The 24,560-nt window shown below is 42.4% G+C and overlaps 2 protein-coding genes across 6 annotated transcripts in view; one reads left to right on the top strand and one right to left on the bottom strand.

Moving 5' to 3' along the window:
• The window catches only part of mtfr1 (mitochondrial fission regulator 1), a 46,155-nt gene extending 32,271 nt beyond the window's left edge, over nucleotides 1–13,884 (bottom strand). For 2 of the 4 annotated variants that reach the window (XM_068030902.1, XM_068030904.1), the window contains exons 1-2: nucleotides 13,818–13,867; nucleotides 739–913 (exon numbers count right to left, since the gene is read on the bottom strand). Coding sequence is in view for 1 of the 4 variants with exons in the window: in XM_068030903.1 (XP_067887004.1) it covers nucleotides 877–882 (6 nt within the window). In the remaining 3 variants the exon portion in view is untranslated. Of the gene's footprint in view, nucleotides 1–738; nucleotides 914–13,817 lie in introns of those variants that run through there. The other 2 variants (XM_068030906.1, XM_068030903.1) reach the window with 2 other exon arrangements.
• A 249-nt stretch (nucleotides 13,885–14,133) lies between these two features.
• Nucleotides 14,134–24,560, top strand: part of armc1 (armadillo repeat containing 1) — a 45,701-nt gene continuing 35,274 nt past the window's right edge. Inside the window, exons 1-5 of one of the 2 annotated variants that reach the window (XM_068031913.1) lie at nucleotides 14,134–14,331; nucleotides 16,848–16,889; nucleotides 17,135–17,348; nucleotides 21,933–22,024; nucleotides 23,318–23,507. In XM_068031913.1, coding sequence (XP_067888014.1) covers nucleotides 17,187–17,348; nucleotides 21,933–22,024; nucleotides 23,318–23,507 — 444 coding nt within the window. In that variant the 5' untranslated portion in view covers nucleotides 14,134–14,331; nucleotides 16,848–16,889; nucleotides 17,135–17,186. The remainder of the gene's footprint in view (nucleotides 14,332–16,847; nucleotides 16,890–17,134; nucleotides 17,349–21,932; nucleotides 22,025–23,317; nucleotides 23,508–24,560) is intronic. The other variant, XM_068031911.1, reaches the window with a different exon arrangement.

Below are 24,560 nucleotides of genomic sequence, written 5' to 3'. Positions count from 1 at the left end.
GTTAGGACTCTCTTTACACCCTTTCTTGAATAAGGGTGTCACATTTGCCATTCTCCAATCCTCTGGCACCTCCCCCGTATCCAGGGAAGATTGGAAGATTATGGCAAGCCTTTCCGCTATCTCCACCCCCACTTCCTTTAGCAACCTGTGATGCAAGCCATCCAGACCAGGTGACTTATCTATCCTAAGCATAGCCAGCCTTTTTAGTGCCTCTCCCCTCTCAATTTTTAATGCTATCCATTCTCTCAATATGTCTCTCTCAGCTTCTACTGATATTTTGTCAGCCTCCATTTTCTTACTGAACACTGATACAAAGCACTCTGATGAAAGGTCACTGATCTGAAACATTAACTCTGCTTCTCTCTCCACAGATGCTGCCAGACCTGCTGAGTATTTCCATCATTTTTTGTTTTTATTACTCATTAAGTATATTAGCCTTGCCCTGAGCCTCTAAGCATATATTACCCTCCCTGTCCCTAATAGGCCCACCCCTCCTCTTACTTTTAGGAAGTAACTTGATTGCCCATTTATGGACTTACGGAATTGGCATCATACTCTGTACATTAAAACAAAATGAGATTGAAGTGAGGTTTAGTATGAAACCATCCTATAGAAGCAATATTCACAAAATCTGTAATATTCTACACTCAAATCTGAATTTGCATACATTAAAATTACTTTTGTGAAATTTAAAACTCGAATTTCTCAATTTCTGATGCTTGTTTTATGCCTCTGTACCTTGTTCACACGTTTAAATGCTCAGAATGATACCAGTTCTAGCTGACACGCACAAGAAAATGTCATAGTTAGGGCTTGCGAGTTCTGTGAAAATTTGTAACAGCATGTGCCAATCAGCCCAGAATGCGAAGAACTAACCAACATCTCACGCAGAGTGCATCTTGAGTTGTGCAATCTAAACAAAAAAGGTACATTATAGTCAGTTACCTGAACAAGCAGTCACAAATCTGGCATTCAGTGTATTCTAGCCAGAACCAATTCAGAAGGTTATGTTACACATTGGGGCCTTAATTAAGCTGTTTTCGTATGCAATATAACTATTAATCTCCTCATAAAATAATCAGTAACAGAAAAATTAAACAAAAAATTGACATGAGGCTCAAATGCATTAAATGAATATATAGTTGCTGTTAACAGAAATCTTAAACTTTGGAAACAGCAAACATGCCTGGTGATGCAGTTCATGCCACAATTTCCCATTTTACAACGACCGGATTTTAATTAGGCAAATGAGACAATGTGTGGTGTTGGTGGGAGGGGGGGGGGGGTGCGAAGAGAGAAAGTCAGTGAACAACTCAATCCAACCTATGTGCCTCTGAGCAACTAGGTGCTGAATTTTATCAGCGCGCCGCTGAGAGAGCTGCGGCTTTCCGACATGAATTGCCGCTGCACAGCCCCCGCGAGGGGGCGGAGCGGCTGCCCCTGATGACGTAGAGGGGGCAGACTCCGCGTCCCCAGCAATGGCGTCCAGCGCCACCGACATTTTTAAAGGGCTCCAAGCCCTTCGGGTAAATTTAAATATTTAAAGTATTGCATGAAACATTTTTATTTCAAATAAAAAATTAAAACATGCAGGCCCTTTCTCAATCCCACAATGGTGTGTTTACTGTCTGTTGTGTTTGTAATGTTTTTTTACTCCCGGCACAAACATCCCCCCCCCACCCAACCTCTCCACTTTTGCCCTTCAACCCCTTCCCACCATCCCCACAACCAATAGGTATGTTTCCCCGCTCCCCCACCCCTCCCACCCTGAACATTTTATTCCTCCCCCCTCCCCACCAGTTTCTCGCCTTGGTACTCTGTCTGGTGTTCCGAAGGCACGTGGGTTGCGATGGGCGGCTGTAAAATCGGCGTGGGACGGCTGCTGCCAGCAGATAAGTTTATTTGCCTCTTATTTATGCTCACTTAAATATTTAGATGAAGGCCCCGGTAATATGCAGCAGGCCCTTCTTGACATCAGGGGCCAAGGCAGGCCCCTCCCCGCAGAATTTTACAGGGGCCCCCCCACCGCATCGAGGGGCTGCTCAAATTCAACCCTAGGAGTTTCAAGTTTACATAAACAATTTCCATTATGTGAACATGGCAGCTGGAAGTAGAATATCACAGAATTGTTACAGCGCAGGAGGCCGCCATTTGGCTCTCCAAATGAGCAATTCACCTAGAGCCACTCCCTGCCTTCTCCCCGTAATCCTGCACATTCTTCCTTTTCATGTAACAATCTAATTCCCTTTTGAATGCTTCAATTGAACCTGCCTCCACCACACGCTCAGGCAGTGCATTTCGGACCTTAACCACTCGCTGCATAAAAAAGCTTTTCTGCATGGTACTTTTGCTTCTTTTAACAATTACTTTAAATCTGTGCCCTCTCATTCTTGATCCTTTCACGAATGGGAACAGTTTCTTCCTGTCTACTCTGTCCAGACCCTCATGATTTTGACTACCTCGATCAAATCTCATCTCAGCCTTCTCTTTTCCAAGGAAAGCAGTCCCAACTTTTCTAATCGATCTTCATAACTGAAGTTCCTAATCGCTAGAATCATTCTTGTGAATCTTTTCTGCACCCTCTCCAATGCCTTCACATCCTTACTAAAGTGCGGCGCCCAGAACAGGACACAATACTCCAGGTGAGGCCAAACTAGTGTCTTGTACAAGTTCAACATAACCTCCTTGTTCTTGTACTCTATGCCCCTATTAATAAAGCCCAGGATACAGTTACGACCAGGTGAGAAAAAGGTCTAGGGGTCCCTTTCTACCTTCACCTGGTCATACTGTAACAGGGTTTTATTTTTGAACACACTGTGTTTTAGCTCACCCTTGGTGAATCCTTAGAACATAAGAAATAGGAGCAGGAGTAGACCATTCAGCCCCACCATTCAATATGATCATGGCTGATCTGTCCCAGTCCTCCTTTCGGGCCTGCTCTGCCTAACCCTCGACTCCCCGAGATTTCAAAAATCTATCTACCTCCTCCTTAAATACATTTAGTGACCTAGGCTCCACAACTCTCAGACAGAGAATTCCAGAGATTCACCACCCTCAGAAAAGAAATTCCTTCGCATCTCAGTTTTAAATGTGTGCCCCCTTATTCTGTAATTATGTCCCCTAGTTCGAGATTCCCCCACTAGTGGAAACATATTCTCAACATCTAAACTGTCGAGCCCCCTTAAAATCTTATATGTTTTTATAAGATCACCTCTCATTCTTCTAAACTCCAATGAATAAAGGCCTAACCTGTTTAGCCGTTCTTGATAAGACAACCCCTTCATCCCAGGAATCAACTTAGTGAACCTTTTCTGAACTGCCTCCAATGCTAGTATATCCTTCTTTAAATACGGGGACAAAAACTGCACACAGTACTCCAGATGTGGCCTCACCAACACCCTGTATAGTTGTAACAGGACTTCCCTATTTTTAAAACTCCAACCCCCTAGCAATAAAGGTCAAAATTCAATTTGCCTTCCTAATTACCTGTTGCACCTGCATGCTAACCTTTTGTGTTTCATGCACAAGAACACCCAGATCCCTCTGTACTGCGGTATTTTGTAGTCTTTCTCCATCTAAATAATAATCTGCCTTTTTATTCTTCCTACCAAAGTGGATGACCTCACACTTTCCCACATTGAACACCATCTGCCAAGTTTTTGCCCCCTCACTTAACCTATCTATATCCGTTTGCAGATTCTTTGTGTCCTCATCACAACATGCCTTCCCACCTATTTTTGTATTGTCAGCAAATCTGGATACACTACACTCTGTTCCTTCCTCTAAATCATTAATGTAGATAGTAAAAAGCTGAGGCCCTCGGACCGATCCTTGTGGCACCCACTAGTTACGGCTTTCCAACCTGAAAAAGACACATTGATCCAGACATTCTGCCTTGTGTTAGCCAATCCTCAATCCATGCCAACACATTACCCCCAATACCCTGTGCTCCTATTTTGTGCAATAACCTTTTACGTGACCTTCTGAAAATCCAAATACACAACATCCACTGGTTCCCCTTTATCTACTCTGCTTGTTATATCCTCAAAGAACTCTAACAAATTTGACAAACATGATTTCCCTTTCGTAAAACCATGTTGACTCTGTTTGATTGCATTATGTTTTTCTAAATGTCCTGCTCTTTCTTCCTGAATAATCAACTCAAGCATTTTCCCAATGACCGATGTTAAGCTAACTGGTCTATAGTTTCCTGCTTTCTGCCTCCCTCCTTTCTTGAATAGGGGTGTCAGATTAGCAGTTTTCCAACCCGCTGGTACCCTACCGGAATCCAGTGAGTTTTGGTATATTATGACCAATGCCTCCATTATCTCCGCAGCCACTGCTTTTAAAACCCTTGGATGCAGGCTATCAGGTCCTGCCGACTTGTCTGTCATTAATCCCAACAGTTTGTCCAGCACCTTTTCCCTCATGATAGAGATTGTTACAAGCTCATCCCTCCCATTTACACCTTGTTCATCTATTATTGTTGAGATGTTTATAGTTTCCTCCACCATGAAGACTGATGCAAAATATTGGTTTAAATTATCTGCCATTTCCCTGTTCCGTTATTAATTCCCCATTCTCATCCTCCAAGGGCCCCACACTGACTTTAGCTACTCTCTTCCTTTTAATATACCCATAGAAGCTCTTACTGTTTGTTTTTATATTTCTTGCCAATTTACTCTCAATCAATTTTCTTCCTCTATTAGTTTTTTAGTCATCCGCTGGTTTCTAAAAACAGGATTCTTGGTAGTGTGGAGGAACAGAGGGATCTTGGGGTCCATGTCCATAGATCACTCAAAGTTGCCACCCAAGTTGATAGGGTTGTTAAGAAGGCGTATGGTGTGTTGGCTTTCATTAACAGGGGGATTGAGTTTAAGAGCCGCGAGGTTATGCTGCAGCTCTATAAGGCCCTGGTTCGACCACACTTGGAATATTGTGTTCAGTTCTGGTCGCCTCATTATAGGAAGGATGTGGAAGCTTTAGAGAGGGTGCAGAGGAGATTTACCAGGATGCTGCCTGGACTGGAGGGCATGTCCTACGAAGAAAGATTGAGGGAGGTAGGGCTTTTCTCATTGGAACGAAGGAGGAGAGGTGACTTGATAGAGGGGTACAAGATGATGAGAGGCATAGATAGAGTGGATAGTCAGAGACTTTTTCCCAGGATGGAAAGGGCTATCACCAGAGGGCATAATTTTAAGGTGATTGGAGGAAGGTTTCGGGGAGATGTCAGAGGTAGGTTCTTTACACAGAGAGTGGTGGGTGCGTGGAATGCGCTGCCAGCGGTGGTAGTAGAAGCAGATACATTAGGGGCATTTAAGCGACTCTTGGATAGGTACATGGATGATAGTAGAATGAAGGGTAGGTAGTTAGTTTGATCTTAGAGTAGGTTAAAGGTTCGGCACAACATCGTGGGCCGAAGGGCCTGTACTGTGCTGTACTGTTCTATGTTCCCAATCCTCTGGCCTACCACTCGTTTTCGCCGCATTGTAGGCCTTTGCTTTTGATTTGATACTCTCCTTAACTTCCTTTGTTATCCACGTGTGGTTCATCATTCTCTTCGAGTCCTTCCTTCTGACTGGAATAAATGTTTGCTGAGTGTTATGAAATATCTGCTTAGAAGTCTGCCACTGCTCATTCACTGACTTCCCCTGTCGTCTATTTTCCCAGGCCGCTTTAGACAGCTCTTTCTTCATACCTCTGTAATTGCCCTTGTTTAAGTAGAAGATACTGGTTTGAGACCCGTGTTTGGTAACCCTCAAACTGAATTTGAAATTCTACCATGTTATGATCGCTTCTCCCTAAAGGATCCTTAACTATGAGATCTCTTGTTAATCCTACCTCAATACACAATACCAAATCTAAAATAGCCTGTTCTCTGGTAGGTTCTGCAACATATTGCTCTAAGTAACAATCCCTGAGGCACTCTACAAATTCGTCTTCCATGCTACCCTTGCCAACTTGATTTGTCCAGTCTATATGTAGATTAAAATCACCCATGATAATTGCAGTGCTCTTCTTACACGCCTCCATTATTTCCTGATTTATATCTTGTCTTACAGAGAGGCAACTCTTCGGGGGCGTTTCGACCACTCCCACTCGTGATTTCTTTCCCTTGCTATTCCTTATTTCCACCCAAACTGATTCTACGTCACGATCTATTGCACCTATATCATTATCAAAACTGCACTGATCCCTTCCTTTAATAGCAAAGCTACCCCACCTCCTTTTCCTTTCTGCCTATTCTTCCGGAATATCCTTCAACACTTAGAATCCAGTCTTGGTCATCCTGCAACCACGTCTCAGTGACAGCTATCAAATCATATTCATTTATTTCTATCTGTGCCGTCAGCTCATCTATCTTGTTACAAATGCTACGTACATTCAGATAAAGAGCCTTAAGCTTTGACTTTTTATCATTTTTACCTACTCTGGTTCTAATTTCTGCTGTACTCTTGTGCTTGTATTCTCTGTCCCTTCCTGTCACTCTCTGATTAATGCATATTCCTTCACTACCCTGCACCTCTGCTCTCTCGTTACTATTTGACATTTTAAACTTCCCTTCAATTGAACCCCCCCCCCACTATTTAGTTTAAAGCCTTATCTACAACCCTAGTTATACGATTCGCCAGGATATTGGTTCCAACATGGTTCAACTGAAGCCCATCCCAACAGAACAGCTCTCTCTTTCCCCAGTACTGGTGCCAGTGTCCCATGAATCGGAACCCATTTCTCCCACACCAATCTTTGAGCCACACATTTACCTCTCTAATCTTATTTACCCTATGCCAATTAGCACACGGCTCAGGTAATAATCCGGAGATTATTACCTTTGTGGTTCTGCTTTTTAATTTAGCCCCGAGCTGCTCATAGTCCCTCAGCAGAACCTCTTTCCTAGTCCTACCTATGTCGTTGGTACCTACGACAACTGGATCTTTTCCCTCCCACTCCAAGTTCCTCTCCAGCCCAGAAGAGATGTCTTTAACCTTGGCACCAGGTAGGCAACAGAGCCTTCGGGACTCTCTATCTTTGCTGCAGAGAACAGTATCTATTCCCCGAACTATGCTATCCCCTACTACAACTACATTTCTCTTTTCTCCCCCCACTTGAATGGCACTCTGAACCACAGTGCTGTGGTCAGTTTGCTCATCTTCCCTGCAGCCTGTTCCCTCGTCCACACCGGAAGCAAGAATCTCGTATCTATTGGATAAGGGCACTGGCTGAGGCTCCTCCAAAGCTAAGTTCTGGATCCCCATACCTGCCTCACTCACAGTCACACCCGCCTGTCCCTGACCATGGTCCAGATTGGATGTAATTAATCTAAGAGGTGTGACTGTCTCTTGAAACAGTGTCCAGGTAACTCTCCCCCTCCCCGATGTGTCGCAGTGTCTGCAGCTCGGACCCCAGCTCATCAACTCTGAGCAGAGGTTCCTCGAGCAGCCAACACTTGCTGCAGATGTGGTCACCGTGGATCACACTGGCGTCCACCAGCTCCCACATACTACAGCTGCAACACATTGCCTGCCCAGCCATCTCTATTCTATTTAATTAATTAATTTGGATCACAGTATTTAAGGAAAAAAATACTATTTAAGTGTACTCTTAACCTGTAATGACATTAACTGATTTAAATTACTTGGCCAAAACTGCTTTCCAATTATAAGGCAAAGAAATGAGCACAAACAGGCTTTCTTAGGTTTAAAGAAGATTGAAATTTATTAAAGCTTAAACTCTAATTCAGTTGATGCCTACGGATACATGACGCGCCCATGCTAGCATGCATATGCAATACAAACATGCAAATGGAGACAGAAAAGAGAAGAAAAATAAAGTGGAAAGGTTTGAGGCAATCTCTGAAGAGGGATTTTTTTGTTTCTGTGCTTCGAGCTCGCTGTCGTCCTTGATTGTAGGTAGATGTTGCTTTTCTTTGGGGCCCAGTATTCTTCTTAAACCTTGTTCACTGTAGAAGACTTTTTTTCTTGGGGTTCATGTGTCTTCAGGGGGTTTCAGTTCCATGAGAATGAGATGGGAGCAGACAGAAAGAGAGGAGGTCTGCTTCAGTCCCGGAGCATTCAGCTTTTCTGCCAGTTCAAACACTGTCTCTACAATTTAAATCTCCCCACGTTGGCCAGAAGGGTGGTCACGTGACTGACTGGTTTGACCAGGTCTGTTCTGTGCATTGTATGGGAGCAGGGGATAGTTTCTTTGTTCCAATACTATCTGATAATATGCAAAAATGTCTTTCCAGCCAGGGGCCTGGCAATTCCTTGTAACAGGCCTTCTCTTCTTCCCAGTGACAATTTGAAATTTAATGTCCATATGGCAAAATTAATGTGACTCATTCTTGGCAGGTGGGGGCCTGCATGACAATACTCTATGCTTTATCAACCAAACTCGCAACCTGTCGTTCCATCTTCAATGACTTATGCACATATATACTCAATTCCCTCTGCTCCTGCACCGTTTAGAATTGTACGCTTTATTTTATATTGTCTCTCCATGTTCATCCTACCAAAATGTATCACTTCACATTTCTCTGCATTGAACTTCATCTGCCACCTGTCCGTTCTTTCCACCAACTCGTCTATGTCCTTTTGCAGTTCTACGCTATCTTCCTCACAGTTCACAATACTTCCAAGTTTTGTGTCATCCGCAAACTTTGAAATTGTCCTCTGTACACCAAGGTCTAGGTCATATATATTAATGTCAGGAAAAGCAGGGGTCCCAACACTAACCCATGGGGAACTCCACTACAAATCTTCCTCCAGCCTGAAAAACATCCATTAACCACTACTCTTTGTTTTCTGTCACTCAGCCAATTCCGTATCCATGTTGCTACCGTCCCTTTTATTCCATGAGCTATAAGTTTGCCCACAAGTCTGTTGTGTGGTAGCGTATCAAATGCCTTTTGGAAGTCCATATATACCACATCAACTGCATTACCCTCATCAACCCTCTCTGTTACCTCTTCAAAAAACTCCAGCAAGTTAGTTAAACATGATTTTTCTTAAGAAAATTTCTTTAATTAACTCACATTTGTCCATGTGACAATTAATTTTGTCCCGAAATAATCTTTCCAGATGTTTCCCCTATACTGAAGTTAAACTGACTGGTCTGTAGTTGCTGGGCTTATCTTTACACACTTTTTTGAACAAGGGCGTAACGTTTGCAATTCTCCAGTCCTCTGGCACAACCCCCGAGTCCAAGGAAAACTGGAAAATTATGGCCAGTGCCTCTGCAATTTCCACTCTCACTTTCCTCAGTATCCTTGGATGCATCTCATCCAGTCCTGATGCCTTATCCACTTTAAGTACAGACAGCCTATACAACACCTCCTCATCAATTTTAAACCCTTCAAGTTTGAATTACCTCCTCTTGCACCATTTCCTGGGTTACATCTTCTTCCTTGCTGGTAAAGACTGATGCAAAGTATTCATGTAATACCTCAGCTATGCCCTCTGCCTCCATGTGCACCCTTGTTGGTCCCTAAACAGCCCCACTCCACCTTTTACCACTCTTTTAATACTTATACGTCTACAGAAAACTTTGAGATTCCCTTTTATGTTAGCTGCCAGTCTCTGTTCATACTCTTTCTGTGCTTCCCTAATTTGCTTTTTCACTTCCCCTCTGAACCTTCTATATTCAGCCTGGTTTTCAACAGTATTCTCTACCTGGCATCTGTCATAAGGACACTTTTTCTTCTTTATCTTAATCTCATCTCTTTTGTCATCCAGGGATCTCGGGATTTGTATACCCTACCTTTCCCCTTCGAGGGAACATACCTCGACTGTGCCCCAACTCTCTCTTCTTTGAAGGTAGCCTACTGTTGAGCTACCGTTTTTCCTGCCAACCTTTGACTCCGATTTACTCGTCCCAGATCCGTTCTTAGCTTATTGAAGTCAGCTTTACCCCAGTTAATTATTCTTGTTCTCAGTCCTTTTCCATAGTCAACCTAAACCTTATGATACAATGACCACTGTCCCTGATATGTGTTGGTGGCTCCACAAATTTCCCCATCTTCAATGATGAGGGAGCCCAGCACTTCAGTGCAAAAGATAAGGCTGAAGCATTTACAACAATTTTCAGCCAGAGGTGCCGAGTGGATGATCCATCTTGGCCTCCTCCTGATGTCCCCAGCATCACAGATGCCAGTCTTCAGCCAATTCGATTTACTCCACGTCATATCAAGAAATGACTGAAGGCACTGGATACTGCAAAGGCTATGGGCCCCAACAACATTCCAGCAATAGTACTGAAGATGTGCTCCAGAACCTGCCACGCCCCTAGCCAAGCTGTTCCAGTCCAACTACAACACTGGCATCTACCTGGCAATGTGGAAAATTGCCCAGGTGTGTCCTATATACAAAAAAAGGACAAATCCAACCCAGCCAATTACCACCCAATCTACTTTTAATCATCAGTAAAGTAATGGAAGATGGCATCAACAGTGCTATCAAGTGGCACTTGTTGAGCAATAACCTGCTCACCGACACTCCATTTGGATTCTGCTAGGTTCAACCAGCTCCTGACCTCATTACAGCCTTGGTTCAAACATGGACAAAAGAGCTGAACTCAAGAGGTAAGGTGAGAGTGTCTGCCCTGGACATCAAGGCAGCATTTGACAGAGTATGGCATCAAGGAGCCCTAGCAAAACTGGCGTCAATAGGAATCGGGGGAAAGCTCACCACTGGTTTGAGTCATATCTAGCACAAAGGAAGATGGTTGTGGTTGTTGGAATACAATCATCTCAGCTCCAGAACATCACTGCAAGAGGTGGTGGCTTAGTGGTAATGTCCGTGGACTAGCAATGCAGAGGCCCAGGCTAGTGCTCTGGGGACATGGTTTCCAATCCCACCATGGGAAATGGTGAAATTTGAACTAAATAAGTAAAAAAAAAACTGGACTTTAAAAGCTAGTCCAATGGTGACCATGAACCATTGTCGATTGTTGTAACAACCCATCTGGTTCACCAATGTCCTTTAGGGAAGGAAATCTGCTATCCTTACCTGGTCTGACCTACATGTGACTCCAAACCCACAGCAATGTGGTTGACTCTTAAATGCCCTTTGAAATAGCCTAGCAACTTGCTCAATTCAAGGGCAATTAGGGATGGGCAATAAATGGTGGCTGAGCCAGTGACGCCCACATCCCATGAACAAATAAAAAAGTTCAGCAGGTTGTGTCCCACGCCCAACCATCTTCAGCTGCTTCATCAATGACCTTCCTTCAATCATAAGGTCAGAAGTGGGCTGATAAGTGGCAAGTAACACTCGTGCCACACAAGCACCTGGAAATTACTATCTCAAACAGGAGAGAATCTAACCATCTCCATTCAATGGTATTACAATCGTTGAATCCCCCATCAACATCATGGGGGGGTTACCATTGACCAGAAACTGAACTAGAGTAACCATATAAATACCGTGGCTACAAGAGCAGGTCAGAGCGTAGGAATTCTGCAGCGCATAACTCACATCCTGACTCCCTAAAGCCTGTCCACCATTGACAAGTCAGGAGTGTGATGGAGTACTCTCCACTTGCCTGGATGGGTGCAGCTACAACACTCAAGAAGCTCAACACCATCTAGGATAAAGTAGCCCACTTGATTGGCACCCCATCCACAAACATTATTCACTCCCTCGAACACTGACGCACAGTGGCAGCAGTGTGTACCATCTGCAATGCACCAAGGCTCCTTCAACAGCACCTTCCAAACCCATGACCTCTACCACCTAGAAGGACAAGGGCAGCAGCTGCATGGGAGCACCACCAGGTGCACATCCCCTCCAAGCCACACACCATCCTGTCTGGGAATTATATCGCCATTCCTTCACTGTCGCTGGGTTAAAATCCTGGAACTCCCTTCCTAACAACACTGTGAATGTACCTACCCCTCATGGACTGCAGCGCTTCAAGAAGGCAGCTCACCACTTTCTCAAGGGCAATTAGGGATGAGCAATAAATGCTGTCTTAGCCAGCAACGTCCACATCCCATGAACGATTTATTTTTTAAAAATGTTCTCCTACTGACGTTGATCCACTTGGGCTATCTCATTCCCAAGAACCAAGTCTAGCAGTGCCTCCTTTCCCATTGGACGAGGAACACACTGTTGTAGAAAATTTTCCTGAACACACTCGGAACTCTTGCCCCTCACTGCCCTTATATTATATCAGTCTATGTATGGATAATTAAAGTCCCCCATTATAACTACCCTATAATATTTGCACCTATTTGTAATTTCCTTGCAAATTTGCCCTCTACTTCCTTCCCACTAGTTGGTGGCCTACAGACATACTGAGCAATGTAACTGTACCTTTTTTGTTCCTTAGCTCTAGCCAAATAGATTCTGTCCTCAACCTCTGGGTCACCCCTTTTTCTCCAGCACTGCAATGCTCTCCTTAATCGATGCTGCCACCCCTCCACCTTTTTTTTTCTTTCCCTATCTTTCCTGAACACCTTTAATATCCAGTCTTGCCCTGCTTTGAGCTAGGTCTCTGTTATAGCCACAACATCATCTTTCCACGTCAATCTGCACCTGTAACTCACCAACCTTTAATTAACAACACCGTGTGCATGCACATTAACCATGATTTAGACTTTATTACTTTCTCCCTTACTCTGACCCCACCTAATAACTTACAATTCTGTACTCCAGTGCTAACTATCTCTGCCAGTATTGTGTACCTTGGTATTCCTCTGACATTTCCTCCTGGTTCCCACACCCCTGCCAAGTGAGTTTAAACCCTCCCCAATAGCACTAGCCACGTAAGGAAATTTGTCCCACCTCTGTTCAGGTGCAATCCATCCAGCCTGTACAGATCCTACCATCGCCATAACTGGTCCCAGTGTCCCAAGAATCTAAAGCCCTCCCTCCTGCACCAGCCACACATTCATCTGCACTGTCCTCCTAGTTCTATGCTCACTTGCGCGTGATACTCAGAATAATCCTGAAATTACTACTTTTGAGGTCCTGTTTGCCAATTTCTTACCTAACTCAATAAACTCTTTCTGCAGGACCACCTCCCTCTTCCCACCTGTCATTGGTACCAATGTGGACCACGACACCTGGCTGTTCACCCTCCTCCCTCAGGGTGCTCTCCAGCCGCACAGTGACAATATGGAGACAAGTGAACACAGATTTTTTTATATAAATATATCAATTCACTCATTAAAAATCCTCAGAGCAACAAAAATTAATGGACTGCTTCACGATCCAAGATACTTTAAGCAATTTTTCAACTTACTAAATGCGACCTTCATACTCGTTTCATCAAATGTTGGATAGTAAATACCTAGACGTGAATTTGTGCCGACATCGACGCGCGAATAGTAATGTCTGTGCAAGGCAATCAACTTTCAATTTTAGAAAAGCCACTTATTTTTACACCGATCTACGCATTTTGACAACCTTGTAGACACGGGGAGGAGGTCCCCTGCATTTCAAAATAATGTGACTGATCAGTTAACTGGTAATGACCACATTACAATCACCCTATGTATAAATCGATCATACTGCAAAAAAAACTTAATCATGTCCAATAAATAACAGTGATTCTCCTTGTCCCATCACCGTGAACCAAACTGTGTAAAATAAATGGCTTTGTAAGATTGAATGAATCATCGGGTCAGCCGAAGAGCTGGAGCGCCGGCCTTGGAGACAGTTTCAGCAGCAGCCCTCAGTAGAGACACCGAGCAGGGCTGGCTGTCCCTGGTTACTGGCAGGATTCTCTGTAAAATGATTTAATATAAAACGCTGAGTCTGACACCAACGTGCAAGCCGGCCAGTGCCACTAATTCTGTCCTATCCACTTCTCACCTGAATCCTCCAGCTGCTCTCGCGCGCGCACCTCACAAACCGACAGTCAACAGCGCGAGACAATCACTTCCAGCACGTGCCCGCCAAACTCACCAATCAGACACGGCCCCAACCGTCCACAAAACCTTTCAACCGGAATTGGATATATTTAATACAATTAAAATACTCTTTATAGTAAATGTTTCAAAATTAATCCACTTATGTTAATATACTTCCCAATATTTCAAAAAACCTGCAGAGCCGAATAACTATGTAGCAATAACATGATGTACAATAGGCTATCCCATCAGGGGTTGCTTGAGAGGAAATGAACCAATGACCTGCCTGGAATTGAGTGAGTGGAGTGTGCAGGGCTCGGCTGTTGGTTGAAAGCGAGCGGAGACTAGTATCATTCGTGTTTTCTTAAGTCACTGTACCGGTTAAAGTGGATGGGATTTGTCGGCGGTATTGGCGAGTCGTTGGAGGAGTAATAAACACAGGTTATAATCAAGGAGTAAAACAAGGGTGTTCCAAGGTATGTCGAGGCTGTGGCTTCTGGAGGTTAAATGGGGTGAACGGGGAGTTCTGCAATGAAGCGGCCTGTGGGTCGAGGGCTATAGCCTGATTATGAAACATTATTAGGCTTGGATCGGGCCTTCAGCCCACGCGTTACATTAGTGTTTAGATCTGATGTAAATTCTATTTGATTTTAGACTACTGACTGAATATTATTTCTAAAAGTTATATCCTCTGCACGAGAATTGTTTGGAGACTTTCATGTCTCTTCATTAGGTTTCCATGAATTTCTTTTACTGTATATGAATAGACATGTTTGACATCAATTCTTTGTGAATTTATTGTAGTTTCAATGTGTGTTGAATTTTGATTTGATTGAATTTTTCAGGCCATTGGTTCATAATGAATTAACTCAAATTGTGTAATTACATGGGATTCCTGGACCTTTGCTGTTTTAACCATTTTCCCATGAAGTGACCTTGAATATGATCATCGAATCATACAACAACTTGCACTTGTATAGTGCCTTTAACCTAGTATAACATCCCAAAGAGCCTTCCAGGAGCCATTATCAAACATCATTTGAGACTGAGCCACATAAGAGGATATTAAGGCAACTTGATGAAAGAGGTTAGCTTTAATGAGCTTCGTGAAGGAGTAGAGAGAAACATCGAGGTTCTTAGAATCATAAAAAGTTTAAGGCACAGAAAGACGATCCATCTATTCTAATCCCACCTTCCAGCATTGGATCCATAGCCCTGCGGCTTAGGGCACTTGAGGTGCATATCCAGACTCCTTTTGAATGAGTTGCGAGTCACTGCCTGTACTACCCTTTCAGGCAGAGAGTTCCAGACCATCACCACCCTCTGGGTGAAAACGTTTTTCCTCATCTTCCCTCTAATTTTTCTACCAGTCACTTTAAATCTGTGCCTCCTCATCACTGACTCTCTGCTAAGGTGAATAGACCCTTAGCCTCCACTCTATCCAGTCCCATCAAAATTTTGTACATTTCAATCAGATCTCCCCTCAGCCTTCTCTATTCCAAGGAGAACAAGTCCAGCCTATCCAGTCTTTCCTCATAGCTGCATTTTTCCAGTCCTGGCAACATTCTCGTAAATCTCCTCTGTACCCTCTCTAGTGCAATTGCATCCTTTCTGTAATGAGGTGACCAGAACTGCACACAGTACTCAAGTTGTGGCCTAACCAATGAGTTATACAGTTCCAGCATAACCTTTCTGCTCTTGTATTCTATACCTTAGCTAATAAAGGAAAGGATTCCATATGCCTTCTTAACCACCTTATCGACCTGCCCTGCTACCTTCAAGGATCTGTGGACATTCACTCCAAGGTCCCTTACTTCCTCTACACCTCTCAGTATTTTCCCATTAATCGTGTATTCCTTTGCCTTGTTTGACCTCCCCAAATGCATCACCTCATACTTCTCCCAAGTTGAATTCCATTTTCCACTTTTCTGCCCATCTGACCAGACCATTAATGTCTTCCTGCAGCCTGCAGCTATCCTCCTCGCTATCTACCACACTGCCAATCTTTGTGTCGTCCGCAAAATTTTTCATCATTCCCCCTAAATTTACATCCAAATTGTTAATATGCACCACAAAAAGCAGGGAACCCAGTACTGAGCCCTTTAGGACGCCACTGGAAACAGCCCTCCAGTCGCTAAAACAGCCGTCAACAATTACCCTTTGTTTCCTGCCAGAGCCAATTTTGTATCCACCTTGCTGCAATTCCCTGGTAACCATGGGATTTTATTTTTTTAACCAGTCTGCCATGTGGAACCTTGTCAAAAGCCTTGCTAAAATCCATGTAGACCACATCAACTGCACTATCCTCATCTATCTTCCTTGTTACTACTTCAAAAAATTCGATCAAGTTGGTCAAACAAGATCTGACTATCCTTGATTAACCTGTGCCTTTCTAAGTGACAGTTTATCCTTTGTCTCAGAATAGATTCCAATAATTTGCCCACTACTGAGGTTAGACTAATGGCCTGTAATTATTTGGTCTATCCTTCGCTCCCTTTTTAAACAGAGGTACAACATTAGCAGTCCTCCAATCCTCCGGCACCATGCCTGTATCCAGTGAGGACTGGAAAATGATGGTCAGACCCTCTGCTATTTATTCTCTTGCTTCTTTTAACAGCCTAGGATACATTTAAGGAAGGAATTCCAGAGCTTGGGGCCTAGGCAGTTAAAGGTACAGTCGCCAGTGGTGAAGCATATTGGGGTTATGCACGATTCAGAATTGGAGGAGTGCAGCTATCTGAGGGTTGTAGGGCTGGAGGAGGTTACGGAGGTAGGGTGAGATGAGACCATGGAGGTATTTGAAAGCAAGCATGAGAATATTGCACCATAGAAGGAGGTACATTAGTCTCACCTGTCTTTCACACAACCCTTTTTCAAGTATATGTCCTTGATCTATGATGCTTGAACTTTGATCTCTTTAATCATGCAATCACTTGGACTTCCTAAGTACTGTAACTAATGACTGTTTTTCAACTTTGGTGTTTTCCTGCAGTATAGATCTTATTGCTTCACCCTAGTTTTAACACTTTACATGGTAAGTGCAAAATGGCACTTGTATTTTGTTATCTGATATTGTGAATGACACTTATTGAAATTGTATAGTAACATGCAAAACTGCCTCATTATCAACCGGAGTGTTGCTTACATTAATGGCTTAAATATGAATTTAACTGGTTATTGAAGGGATTTAAGTAAGAAATGATGATCTGTCAAATTTGACCAATTATTATCGTATTGAACCTGTTAATGGTCTAATGCATACTTGTATTATTTTTACAGTGCATCATTGAGAAAATTGCTTAAAACATATGGCATAGTGGATGGTGGCACAATGAGTGGGGAGCCTGATGCACTAGCAGTAGTAAATCAGCTGCAAGATTTAGCATCTGACCCCTTAAACAGGCGAGCGATTGTTCAAGATCAGGGATGTCTGCCTGGGTTGATCCTGTTCCTAGATCACGCAAATCCTCAAGTTGTTTATTCTGCACTTTTGGTAAGTTCAACTTATCTGCTCAGTGTACTTCAATTTTCAAAATTAATCACTGGTACAAGTTAAGAATATACCCCAAATTCATGTATATTACCTTTTTAGCTGTTCATGTCTAATTCACAACCTTTGTTAATTGAGAATTTTATTAGCACAAGGGAGGAAAATCAAATGGGATTGTTGAGTGTTGTCACTTTGCATCACTCTGAAATGAGGCAAAAATTTATTGCTGGGTTATTTGTTAGTTTCAGTAAATATCACCTTCCTCTTACTGTAAAATTAACAATTTTATCAAAATTAAAGGATTCCTAGAAGAGCCTTTGCTGTTTAAATTTCCAGTTTGAATTTACAATGAGCTAATCTCAAAATTTTCATCCATATTGCATCTATAATGACAAGATGTACACATTTTCCTCAGTGCAGCAAGTATAATTTTATATACAGCTCTTTATAGTCTTCTGATTTGGGAAAACTATGCCACAACATGCCAATTTGAATGCTCACAAAATCATGGAATGTCACAACACATATAGGCCATTTGGTTCACTGATGTCCTTTTAGTAAAGAAAATCTGCCATCCTTTAACCTGGTCTGGTCTGTTTGTGACTCTAGACCTACAGCAATGTGGTTGACTCTCAACTTCCCTCTGAAATGATGAAGCAAACCACTCTTTTGTATTCAAGAATGTGGATCACCACCCCCTTCTCAAAGGCAATTAAGAATGGACAATACATATTGGTCTTACCAGTGACACCCAAATCCCATGAATGTATAAAAATATTCATCTCCAAGTCACACGCCATTCTGAGTTGGATATGTATTGCCATCACTCTTTCATCGCTGGATCAATATTCTAGAATTTTCTCTATCACCATTATGGGGGGCACCATTAGCACAAACACTCCAGGTCAAGGAGAAGTCCCACCATCACTATCTACCTATAACTAGGAATGGGCAATAAATGTGGTCTTGCCAGCATTGCCCACATCACGAGAACCAAGTAAGTGACCGAGTCCCTTCTAAACTAATTTATGGACACTGCTTCAACAGTAGTTTTTGGTGGAGAATTTCAAAAGCTAATCATGTACTTACCAAAATGACCACAACATGAAACAATCTGCTTCTGATTCAGCTTAATTAGCCCTGTAGGTCTGTTGCTTATGTCAGTACTTTTTAGAACTTCTTAACCTTAGAATCATATAATCATACAACAGAGAAGGGTGCAGTTTCACCTATTGTGTCTGTGCCGGCTCTTTGAAAAAGCTATCCAATTAGCTCCACTTCCCTGCTCTTTCCACATAACTCTTCAGATTTCCCCTTTTTTCAAGTATATATACAAATCCATTTTGAAAGTAACTATTTAATCTGCTTCCACCAATCTTTCAGGTAGTGCATTCCAAATTATAACAACTTAGTGCATTTTTTTTTTAAAAAAAGGACCTCATTTTCTCCCTATCCGAACCCATCATAATTTTGAACGCCTCTATTAAATCTCCTTAACTGTCTCTGCTGTAAGGAAAATAATCATATCTTCCCTAGTCTCTCCACATAACTAAAGTCCCTCATCCTTGGTCCAATTCTAGTAATTCTCTGCACCCTCCAAGGCCTTTTCATCCCTCTCAAACTGTGATGCCTAGAATAACACGAAACGCTTGCTGAGTAACCAGTGTTTTATAAATGTTTTCCATAACTTCCTTACTTTTATATTAAAGTCAAGTATTCCTTATGCATTTTTAACGGCCTTAACAACATGCTCTGCCACTTTTACTGATTTGGGTATTCAAAGGAATTTGGGTGTTTTTATACATGAATCACTGAAAATTAATAAAGTTAACAGCAAGTAATTTGGAAGGCAAATGTTATGTTGGATTTTATTATTAGGAGGTTGGGATATAAGAACAACGAAGTCTTGCTACAATTATACAAGGCTTTGGTGAGACCACACCTGAAGTACTGTGTACGTTTGTGGCTCCTTACCTAAGGAACGATATATTTGTCTTAGAGGGGGTGCAACAAAGGTTCGCTAGATTAATTCCTGGGGTGAGAGGGCTGTGCTTTTGAGGAGCGATTGAATAGAATGGGCATGTAGAGTCTGGAGTTTAGAAGAATGAGAAGTGATTTCATTGAAACGTATACAATTCTTAAAGGGCTTGACAGGGTAATGCGCTGAGAGGCCGTTTCCCCCAGCGGGAGCATTTAGAATTAAGGGTTATAGCGTCAAGGTAAGGGGTCAGTCATTTAAGGCTGAGATGCGAATGAGATACTTTACAGCTTTAAAGTACTTCTAGGATTGCCTAGCAAAAAGATGGAATTTTTCTGGGAAATAATTGCAGTTTACCAGACACTGAGGAAATATTGGATATCATGTCTCAGTAGTCATGCCTTCTATACTTTATACTAACTAGCTGTGTGACTAATGGCAGAGGAATAGGATAGAAATGCGTCCTCTTGATCAAAAGCTATTACGAGGGGGAGAAACAGGATCAGAGTGTGCTGGTGAGCGGGATTCATGTTGACTGTGTCACCAGCTGGTAGCTTCCTTCATGCTCAGTTGAGCAAGGAAAGACAGCACCAGCGCAGTATTTGCTGCTGATTACCTCATCAACAATTTAATTTTAAAGAAACGTAGTGGCAGAGTTCTTTTGCATGTTAACGTACTAGGTACCTGCAAAATATTTTGTACTTGTGCATCTTTTTGCTTTACAAAATAATGTTATTTTGAATATTGGGGAGGAAATAAGTCCTTCCTTTATTCCCTCCTCTCTTCACAACCACTGTCACCTATCCACAACTACAGCCCCAACCCACACAGCCACCTCACATGCAGTTCCAACAGTGCAAGAATGTATTTACATTTAGGGATGACTCTCCAAAATTGGGACAGTTGACATGATGCTGAATCCACCATCAATAAAAATGAGGTACATAAACAGGAACCTGGTTATATTGTCAACTGTTTCCATTGAATTCTATACAAATAATTTGATTCAATTTTTCTTACATGGGTTCACCTAAATATATGGAGAATAGTGACATGATTCACTGGGGTACCATTTAATGGGGCAGAGAGAGAAATGAAATGGAACTCAAAAGGAATAAGTCTACGCACAATGGGAATTTGCATGCTTGTCTTAATTGCAAGTCAACAACAGGACAAGCAATGAACAAAAGTGTAGCAAAGCCTAATCATGGCAAATAGACAATATGCGTGCATGCTGATTAAAAAAAAATTCCATTGTAAAAAGCAGTAAATTGCATTCCTTCAGCAAAATGGTTAACAGTTCTGCCAAAATTTGGAACATTACACAATGAAGAAAAAAATCTCAAACAATCCATCTTAGAAATGGGTACAATTCTGATTCAACTATAATATCTATAATGTTTAGGAGCGCTAGTGCACAGCAAAATATATTGGAAGTGCCAAAGAAAATGGCCCAAATAAAATGTAATGAGGCAGAAAACAGGAAGAAAATTCATGTGATTAAAATGAAGATGAAATACTTAGCTGTTCTGCAGCATCTTGACACAACCGTTGCACTGCATTGTCAGCACTAATTGTAATCTCATTCTGTTGTGATAGACAAACATGGTAAGAAAAGAATTGCAATATTTTCTTCACGTTAAAATCTGCTTTTACAGGTTGAAATTTTTAAGGTATTCTAGCAGATCTCCTTTGGTGTTGCTCACTTATAATTGTGTTGTGCATGATTCTGCTGTTTAGCTGCTAACCTGGCCTGTCCTTTAAATCCTTCCTGTGTGGAAGTTGTATAAGCATGCAACCCAAGTAGTTGTAACTTTTGGGCCAATCATGGCAATTTTAATAGTTTGTCAATTTCTGTTTCTGGGTCAGAAGAACCCATCATGAAATGACTAGCTTTCATTTTTTTCACAATTATTTTGCATCTGTAAAAGTGTGCTATATCACTTTATTCCACGCAAACATAGAGAAATAAGTTGTCCTGGAAATAAATAGTTCTTTAACATTGAGAAATATGTTGCACTCTAGGCTGTTGGAGCTGGGTTGTGTTTTCCCAGTGACTTATTAAAAGTCTTAGTATATTTTCCAGTAGAATTCCTTCTTCTTGCCTTAGTAACTCTATCAAGAGTACTTGCATCATATCATGCCTTCCCTTTCCCTGTTGCTTGTAGGTGCAGAGATTGGTCCGATAGCTATGTGATGTTTCCAACAACCTAGCAGTATAGATGGGAATCTCCCATATTCAAAGTCAGAAATCACAAACCATGATTAAAATGTGGTTGTTATATGACCTGAAACATAATTTGCATAGTTCAGTCTTTGGATTGTGTTAAACTTAAAAACTGCTCTTGTGTTTTTCGTCTTGCCAGGAACTCTGGAGTGAGTTGCTCCTTTTTGCACACTCACTGTAATAATTTTAATAGTGTTTTCGTAGCGTTATTAAATTCTAATTTAAAGGAATGAAGTTGTGCAGGAAAAAAGATTTAATTTGAGTTCTCCACCTATCCTAATTGGCTTCTTCAGTTGTTATTGTAAAATGTTTTGCCTATTGCGCCTCCTGTTGCCAGTGACTAATACTGCTACATGAATTTTTTTTCCCTTCTACACCGAAGGCTTTGCGCTATCTGGCAGAATGCCGTTCCAGCAGAGAGAGAATGAAAAGCGAACTAGGCATGATGCTGAGCTTACAAAATGTGATCCAAAAGTAAGTCTTTATTACTGGGTTATTTGTAAAACTGTAAACTGCATTATTCCTTAGTTTTTAGTAAAGATTCCATTCTTGAATGCTTTTTGAATGGTGTTGTTGAGGACCTGATTGCTTGGTGTTCCTTTAAAAGATTAAAATGTTTTTGGATGTTGGTGTTCTTTTCCTCAAGGAGATTAATGTTGCAGCAATTGCTGCTACCAAACTTGTACTCTGAGCCGGAATATACCAATATTAGCATATGCTTACTGTTGAATAGGAAATATTGTGTAACACCATGCATGATGCATTAAGATACGGGGAATCCATCACAGCTTGTCAGGATGTTGAGTGACTTGGAGGGGAACTTGTTGGTGATGCTGTTCCCATGCATAGGCTGCCCTTGTTCTTCTAGATGGTAGAGGTCACAGGTTTGGAAGGTGCTGTCGAAGAAGACTTGATGAGTTGCTGCATTGCATCTTGCAGATGGTACACACTTCTGCTGCTGTGCGCTGGTGGTGGAGGGAGTGAATGTTTAAGGTGGTGGATGGGGTGGCAATCAAGTGGGCTGCTTTGTCCTGGATGGTGTCGAGCTTCTTGAGTTTTGTTGGAGCTGCACTCATCCAGGCAAGTGGAGAGTATTTCATCACACTCCTGACTGTTGCTTTGTAGATGATGGACGGGCTATAGGGAATCAGGAGGTGAGTGACTCACCACAGAATTCCCAGCCTCTGACAGACTCTTGTAGTCACAGTATTTATATGGCTGCTCCAGTTAAACCTCTGGTCAATGGTGACCCCCAGGATGTTGATGGAGAGGGATTCAGTGATGGTAATGCTGTTTGAACATCAAGAGGAAATGATTAGATTCTCTCTTGTTGGAGATGGGCATCGCCTGGCACTTGTGTGCTGTGGATGTTACTTATTGGAGGAGTTGTGAATGGTAGTGGACACTCTGCAATCATCAGCAAACATCCCCACTTCTGACCTAGTGTTGGAGGGAAGGTCATTGTTAACAGGGTCTGACTTTTCTAAAATAAAAACAAGAAATGCTGGAACCACTCAGCGGGTCTGGCAGCATCTGTGGAAAGAGAAGCAGAGTTAACGTTTCGAGTCAGTGACCCTTCCAATGACCCGAACCGTTAACTCTGCTTCTCTTTCCACAGATGCTGCCAGACCCGCTGAGTGATTCCAGCATTTCTTGTTTTTATTTCAGATTTCCAGCATCCGCAGTATTTTGCTTTTATTATCTGACTTTTCTAAAGATGTTTTAAATTCATTCGAAGATTTGACTTTTTATGTCCTTTCTTTTCAGAACAACAACACCGGGTGAAACTAAGTGTTTGGCAAATGAAGTGTATGAAATTTTGCAGTCATCGAGCAGTGAAGAGTCAGCCCACACAAATGATTATAACTCACATAGGCGCAAACCACAGTTTTTCCTGGGAAGCACTAACAAACGTGCAAAAACAGTTACCCTGCAGATAGATGGTTTGGATGATGCGGTAAGAAACCCAATCAGTGTGAACTATTTCTACTTGGTTTTAGTTAAGGCTTGGAAATAAATTTTTTCAGTTGGGTATGAATAAGAGGCTAATTTAGTGTTAGTGAATCACTCACTCCACCTTATTTGTAATTTGATTAACTGTGCTGTTTCCCTCCCAAAGTGCCATGAATAAGGTGAAGCATTTACTACTACCTACCCAGTGGAAATGTTTTGGCTAGATGATGAGCATTATTCAATTTCAATTGCTATGTAAAGTTTAGATCTAAAGGTTCCACTGAGTACTGTGCAGTCAATCTCTAGTGTTAATCATGCAACAAGTCTTGGCATTGTGCTCGTGACTTTGTTCATGTTCTTCTTTTGGGCCTCCTTATCTCGAGAGACAATGGATACGCGCCTGGAGGTGGTCAGTGGTTTGTGAAGCAGCGCCTGGAGTGGCTATAAAGGCCAATTCTAGAGTGACAGGCTCTTCCACAGGTGCTGCAGAGAAATTTGTTTGTCGGGGCTGTTGCACAGTTGGCTCTCCCCTTGCGCCTCTGTCTTTTTTCCTGCCAACTACTAAGTCTCTTCGACTCGCCACATTTTAGCCCCGTCTTTATGGCTGCCCGCCAGCTCTGGCGAACGCTGGCAACTGACTCCCACGACTTGTGATCAATGTCACAGGATTTCATGTCGCGTTTGCAGACGTCTTTAAAGCGGAGACGTGGACGGCCGGTGGGTCTGATACCAGTGGCGAGCTCGCTGCACAATGCGTCTTTGGGGATCCTGCCATCTTCCATGCGGCTCACATGGCCAAGCCATCTCAAGTGCCGCTGACTCAGTAGAGTGTACAAGCTGGGGATGTTGGCCGCCTCGAGGACTTCTGTGTTGGAGATACGATCCTGCCACCTGATGCCAAGTATTCTCCGGACGCAGCGAAGATGGAATGAATTGAGACGTCGCTCTTGGCTGGCATACGTTGTCCAGGCCTCGCTGCATAGAGCAAGGTACTGAGGACACAGGCCTGATACACTCGGACTTTTGTGTTCCGTGTCAGTGCGCCATTTTCCCACAC

This window comes from Heterodontus francisci, chromosome 5 (assembly GCF_036365525.1).
Source record: "Heterodontus francisci isolate sHetFra1 chromosome 5, sHetFra1.hap1, whole genome shotgun sequence".
Lineage (NCBI taxonomy): Eukaryota > Metazoa > Chordata > Chondrichthyes > Heterodontiformes > Heterodontidae > Heterodontus > Heterodontus francisci.
The sequence above is the reverse complement of the archived record's forward strand: the minus strand, read 5'-3'. Positions and strand labels throughout refer to the sequence as shown.